This window comes from Octodon degus, unplaced genomic scaffold (genome assembly GCF_000260255.1).
Source record: "Octodon degus isolate 3935 unplaced genomic scaffold, OctDeg1.0 scaffold00059, whole genome shotgun sequence".
In the NCBI taxonomy this organism is placed as follows: Eukaryota; Metazoa; Chordata; class Mammalia; order Rodentia; family Octodontidae; genus Octodon; species Octodon degus.
The window spans coordinates 8869716-8877030 of record NW_004524635.1 but is presented as its reverse complement, the minus strand read 5'-3'; the positions used below and the strand labels follow the sequence as shown (position 1 = coordinate 8877030).

Sequence of the window (7315 nt, the reverse complement as noted above, 5' to 3'; positions counted from 1 at the left end):
ATATAACTGCATGGCTTAACATTGCCATGTTTCCTAGCTCATCTCCTTTCCCTCTCTTGATTAGTTAGTCCTTGAGATACTGCCTTCCCTTTCCTTGTAAGAGGTAAAACAATTCTATGAAAAGCATGGCAATTTTTAAAAAGATATAACTAAGCACATAGTGAATGTAATGAAGGAAGTGACCAGCAAGTATAGAGGACACTAATAAGCAGCTAGTGAAGCTAAAGAAAGAGATGCAAAATATGAATCCTCAGCAAAGAAAAGAATGGGAGTCCACATGAAAGTTTCAAACTGCAGTACACGTGATTAAAAACATGATTGATACAATGGGTACCAACTCAAAGACAAAGCATCAGACATAGAAGACAGGGCTATGCTCAGTGATCAATTAATGAGAGATACTTTAAAAAACACAAGGGAAGGTGAAAAATAGGTCTAACTGCTCCTAACCAACTAGAGGTCTAATACAAGAGTAACTGGAAACAACAATATAGCAGAAGATAGCCCAAAATATTTAAACAAGTAATAAAAAAAATCCTTTGCAGCCAAGGTAAAATAATTTAACATACAGGTGAGGGAAACATATAGAATCCCAACTAGCAATGATCACAGACAAACAATAACAAAAAAATAATTCTACACCACATAATAATCAAAATCCCAGAAATACAACAAAAAAACAGAATCTTAAAGGCTGCTAGAAATAAAAAAGAACAAAGACTTAACTACAATACATTTCTCACTATACATCTTAAAGGCAATCAGAAAGATGAAATGAAGCTCTAAAAGGAGACACTTTGCAACTCATACTGTTATATCCTACAAAAGTACCCTTCAAAATTGATAAAGAAATAAAACACAATAAAGAAGACCTACAGAAATGCATGACCCTTAAACAGTACTCAAGCAAAAAGTTCTGAAGGATATCCTTCAGAATGAGACAATGAAGCTAATGATGCCAAAATATATTATACATTAATACATTGGGTAGGGATAGTAGAAGGGAAAGAAAGCAAAATATCAATACACAATTAATACAATGATTGGTATAAATCAGTATCTGTCAGTTATAAATATCAATGTAAATGGACTTCTGTTACCAACAGAAAGACATAGATTAACAGAACAAATCAAGAAAAATTTGACCCCCAAAATTTAAAAACCCAATGCAAACTGGGCATGTGAGATGCATAAACACTTCTCAGAGCAAGAAATACAAGTGGCAAATAAATACATGAAAATATGTTCCACAGCACTAGCCATTCAAGAAATGCAAATTCAAACAACATTGAGATACCTTGTCACCCCAGAAAGAATGGCTATCATAAAGAAACAAAATAGTAAGAAATGCTAGAGTGGCTATGGGGAAAAAGGAACCCTTCTCCACTACTGGTGGGAATGTAGACTGGTACAACCACTAAGGAAATCAGCATGGAGCCTTCTAAAAAAACTGGCACTGGAAATCACATTCAACCCAGTTCTTCCTTCCCCTTCTGAATATTTTTCCAAAAGAACTGAAAACAGTATACCATAGTGATATATATGCACCCATGTTATAGCATCACAATTTGACATAGCCAAATCTTGGAAACAATCAAAATGCCCAGCACTTGAGGAATGGTTGAAAAAGATGTAGGTTTTTTTTTGTACAATGGACTACTACTCAGCTACAAAGAAAGACAAACTCCAAATCTTTATGGGTAAGTGGATGCAACTAAAACCTATACTTAAAAGTGAAATAAATCAGACCCACATGTGTAAATATCATATTGTCTCCCTAATGTAAGAACCTGAAAGAATGAATAAAACCTGAAAGGTAAACAGATATAATAAAACAGAAAGGAACTGAAATTAAGGCTTAAGCAATAAAGATGAGAGAAAGGAGAAAAGATAGAGAAAAAGAAAGGGGAAAACATGCAAGTATGTCTGAGATGATTGTATTCATAATTTCCATCATTTTTTCTGAAAATAGCAGTTAATGCTTACAATTTTCATCTTGACTAACTCTGTATGTTGATATCTGTGATCTGAGCAACTACCTTGAGGACAGCAATGTGTAATACAAAACTCATGGTTGAGGACCTGTCATCCTGGTCTTCTAAATGTGCACCTTATCTAATTATCAATTATTATACTCTCTGTAAAATAAATTAGAACAAAAAATAAATAAAACTTGATAGTATGTTGTATATAAGAAATACATTTAATACAAAAATACATAAACTGAAAATTAAAGGGTTCAAAAATGTTCTATACAATGAAAACTGCCTCCTCAAAAGCAGAAGTAGGTATCCTATTTTTAGACAAAGTGGAATTCAGGGCAAAGCTAATCAGAAGAAACAAAGAATATCACTACATATTTGTTAATAGAACTAATCAACAGGACATGATAACATTTATGTTAATAACATGTATGCATCAAACCATGGAACACATAATTTCATAAAATAAACTCTAAAGTACATAAGGTAAGAAAAACATCAATGCATTGACACAAAAATATCAAAACAATTATATAATTCAGGTGGGAACCTGAATACTCCACTATCACAAATAGGTAGATAAAGCAAACAAAATATCAATGGAGAAATATATAAGAATTGATATTCAAACAAATGGACTTAATAGATATATACAGATAATATACAAAGTGTGCCACCCAACAATAACAGAATATACATTCGTTTTGGCCACACATAGGTCTTTCTCTAAAAGATCATATTTTTTGTAATAAAGCATACCTAAATAAATGGAAAAGAATCAGAATTTTACCATGAATATTACTGGATCATAGTACAATGAAACTACAAATCAAAGGAAAAGGAACCGCAGAAACTATACTAGCAGATGGAAATTAAACAGTACACTCTTGAATAATCACTGTGTCACAGAGAAAATTAGAGAAGAAATCAAAGAGTTCCTACAATTAAATAATAGTACTCATATAACATACCGGAACTTATGGTACACAGTAAATGCAGTCCTGGAAGGGAAGTTTACGGAAGTAAACAATCACATCAAAAAACAGAATGAACCTGAATAAATAAACTAATGATGCACCAACTGGTCTTAGTAAAGCAAGAATAATCCAAACCCAGAGTTTGTACAGGGAGGAAAATTATGAAGAGCAGAACACAAATTAATGAAATGGAGGGAAAAAGTCAATGAATCAAAACCTTGGTTTTTGAAAGAATCAATAAAATCAACAAAGCCTTAGCCGATCTTACCAAAAATGAAATAAAAGACACAAATTATTGAAATTAATGCAATTAGAAATGAAAAAAATCACAATGGATACTGAAAAAATCCAAAAATTACTTTACAAACATGTCTCAAACACATGAATACAGAAGAAATAGAGAGATTCCTAAATATATAAGAATTGCCTAAGTTAATTTTTGCATAAATGATCTTTATTTTCCCTGAGTGTAGTGGATATGTATTTAATATTTGGTTCAATATAATAGAGTACAGATGCAGAATTTGAAAATATAGGCACTTCATTTTGGTAGAGGACCATAAAATTCTAAATCCATGGGAAGTCTTAACAATAAAATTGAAGGTCAGAGTCAATACTATATCCATTTTCAAGAGCCAGGTAAATTTTAGTTACTCCCATTTGGAAATTACTCATTTTCAACCAGTTTCTCTTATGTAGATTGTTGGATAGCCAAGAGAGTGGAGTCTGAGCAGAGGAGAAGAATTTGGCAAGTACCAGCTGAATTTCAGGTAAAGGGGAATTAAAATTTTGACATTAAATGAAGATGCCTATGGGAAAAGACTTCTTTGTTCTTTCAACCACAAAGGAGCAAACTGAAAAATATATGTAGATAAGAAAAGAGTGAAAGGCAGAGGCAGATCTTATAAAAAGGTGCCCTGAAACAACAGTCTAGAAGGAACCCTGCTGCAAAGTGTGTGGGTACTCAAGTTCTCCATCTACCTCAACTGACCAATGAGGGAATAAACAAAGGGGGGGGGGGGAACACCTCTGATTCCAGACCAGTTGTCATCCTAGCACTGTAAATATGATTAGGCAGCCCTTGATTTCTGGTCATTGTGTAAGAACTCCTAAGATTGCTTTATTACTTTTAGGAGGCTGGAAAATACAGGATCTTGATTCCTGAGTTGGGCTTTCTTCTACAACACTTTTTTTTTTTTTTTTTTTTGGCCTACCAGGAATCACTCATGACCTCAGACTTGCCAGGAAGGCACTGTGCCACTGAACTACATTTCCGGCCCATTTCTTTGTCCGAAGATTAATGGTATGGCTCACTTTGACAAAACTACCCACATTAATCCTGATGAAGTTGAATCCTTATAGCATCTGTCCCAACAATTTAAAAATAGATGCTAATTTTGTTATTTAAATATAATACCTTAGGCATGCCCTGCCCTTTAACACATTGTTAAATAAGATTCCATGCTCAGTTTCATGAGGTGCTAGGTTCCTTCATCTGTTAGGAAAGAGAAGAAGGCACAGAAGAAACACTTCTTCCCATCTCCTGTGATTGCCAACTATTTATCAGGATTTTCAAGAAAACATGGTTGGCAGGTGATAAGTTTTAATGTTGGGATATAGACATGGATAAATTGAATTGATTTTTTCTTATTACAACAAATCTTAGACCAGTTTGGTTCACTTATATATTCATCTATCTGAGAATTCAGTGTATTTATTAATTATAGGATGGAATTTAAAGTTTAAAAAGAGTCAAAAAGATATTAAAAGAGTTAGTATAATAAAATATTCTATTTGAAATTTGAAAAGCTAGCAGTCCATAATTAATTTTTTCTGTGACTAGGTTTATAACTTAGAGTCTTCCCAGGAGAATTTAGAAGTTACCAAATGATAATCTTAACACAGCTTCAGAAGGCAATTATGTAAAGGCTTCAGTTGGTTTTTTAACTACATTGCCATTAGAAAAAGCAAATTAAAATCCTGTGGCTATTTTATACCCACAATTTCTTTGAAATAATAGTTTAAATATAAATGTTTGAACTTAAGAAGTATATAGTATTTTGTTTATAAAATCTAAATGTGACCATATATATTTATTTATATTAGCACACTTGATTTAAAAGAACATAAATAAAAACAAATGCAAATGACTAAAGTCTCGATCACATTGTACCTACCTTTAAGGTGGTGTTATAAGGCTCAACGAATGCTGCACTTATCCATGATCGTGAATGGGGGTCACCCAGGAATTCTATGTGATACTGTTCAACATTTCCATCGGAGTCATACGTTATGTATTTCTTTTTAAAAGGATCAGGACAAAGTATCCCTGGCCAACTTGTAAAAGAAAATATTTTAAATTACTGAGATGTTTTTATTTTTAAAGGCAGACATCAATACATCTATCACAATCATATATCAAATATCTCTCTTCAAATTTTAATGACCTTTTTACAAAACACACATACTTCTATTCATATCTTTTAAAGATGGAGTACTCAGGGCCAGCCAAATAGCTCAGCAAATTAAAGTGCCTGCAAGCAGGTGCAGGGGCCAAGGGTTCAATGCCCTGGCCTGCCATGCCAGCCCTGCCCTCAGGGCACACTGAGACAGCAACTGAGATTGGGCATAGTGATGTGCACCTGTAATCCCAGCTCTTGGGATGCTGTAAACAGGCAGATCACTAGGAGTCTGATCTAGTAGTGAGACCCTGAACACCCTGTAGACCCTTCCCTAAAATAAAAAAAAGAATGGAGTACTCATTGCTAAAAGTAAAAAATTGTATCCTTAAAAATTTATAAATGGGAAATGGATAAAAGAATTATAAAACAGAAGAATAATCTTGGTCAATACATGACATTTAGTGCTGACAGAAAAGATAAAAGAGATGTATCAAATTCATGGTAAATTAACTCTCATCAATCACAATAATTAATTATAAAAGTTTTAAGCCTTAGGTATGATTTTTGACAGAATGGGGAAAAGGCAGTATTTACTGAGTAAAGAATATACCCCTCAAATACTGGCATCTCAAACTATGATACACTATAAAATAAAGCTTTTGGAGGAAAGCAGAAATAAAGTGGCTCAATTTCACAGTGTACCTTTTATGCTCTATCTCCTCCATTAGCTGGTGACCAAATTGTTAAAAATCTTCAATGCTAGACATGATATATTCTTATTAAAAATGAATATTTAAAAGAGTGCTCTCATTGGGTGTGATGGTAGGCAACTGTAATCCTAACTCTTGGAAGGATGAACATAGGTGGATCACTGAGTCTGATCTATGTAGTGACACCTTTAGACCCTTACTAAAATACAATAGATAGATAAATAAATAAATAAATAAATAAAGTGTGCTCTTATATCATAAATCACTAGAAATTTATTGGTCTGTTTCATCTTTCTCTTTGAATGTTCATTTCCTAATTTTGCCCTTTTCATTCTTCTTTCTGTTTTAGGTTTAGTTTGCTTTTCATTTTTATTTCTATAGCAGAGAGCTCCTGTCACTGATAACTTTGACATAATAAAACTGAAACTCCTGACACTGTAACTTTGATAACAAAACTGAAACAATATTTTCATATGAAGCCTAAATTGAAAATTAGAAAATAAATCCTGAAAAACCTCTGATCTGAAAATACACTAGAAAGCTATTCAGTTTACTTAGCTCATAAGCTTCTTTTTTAAAAAAGAAAGCATATCCAGGTGTGATAGCATAGTGGTGTAATCAAAGTGCAACCTTGGGAGGCTGAGGTAGGAGGATGGCTGTGAGTTCCAGGCCAGCCTAAATTAGAGTAAGTCTTTTTTTTTTTTTTTTTTTTTTTTTTTGGTGGAACCAGGGATTGAACTCAGGACCTTGTGCTTTCCAGGGAAGCGCTTGTTCCACTGAGCCATCTCCCTGGCCCCAGAGCAAGTCTCTTATCTTAGAAAAGTAAGTAAGTAAGAAAGTAAGTTGATGAAAATACCTGTTCCATAGTATGCCTAAGATGTTTGATATGCAGACAGATAGTGAGGTTAAGCTTAACAGCCTAAGTTGTTTGATAATAACAATAAGCTTGACTTCTGGATGGTTAACAACCTAAGTTTGCAGACCAAAATTGGGGAAAAAGAAGGGCTGTAAGGAAAACCAACATTTTGACCCTAACCTTCTAAGGTCAATTAGGACTCAGGACATATGAGAACTTCTACTGTAACGTCATGTAACTCAGTAGTGTCCCAAATTTTCTGATCAAGGAGATTATGGGGCCAAAGAGGAAAGTGATCGATAATGTAGAGTGTGCCTAAGGAGAGTCACATGGAGAGAAAACACTCTCTCAGCTTTCACAGAGCAAATTGGCCAAGCAATAGCCATGA

At 33.7% G+C, this 7315-nt stretch overlaps 1 protein-coding gene across 1 annotated transcript in view; it reads right to left on the bottom strand.

Annotated features, from left to right (window-relative positions):
• Zcwpw2 (zinc finger CW-type and PWWP domain containing 2) overlaps positions 1-7315 on the bottom strand; it is a 250227-nt gene that overhangs the window by 157416 nt on the left and 85496 nt on the right. Inside the window, exon 3 of the mRNA XM_004634224.2 lies at positions 5137-5296. Within this exon, the coding sequence (XP_004634281.1) occupies positions 5137-5296 (160 nt within the window). The remainder of the gene's footprint in view (positions 1-5136; positions 5297-7315) is intronic.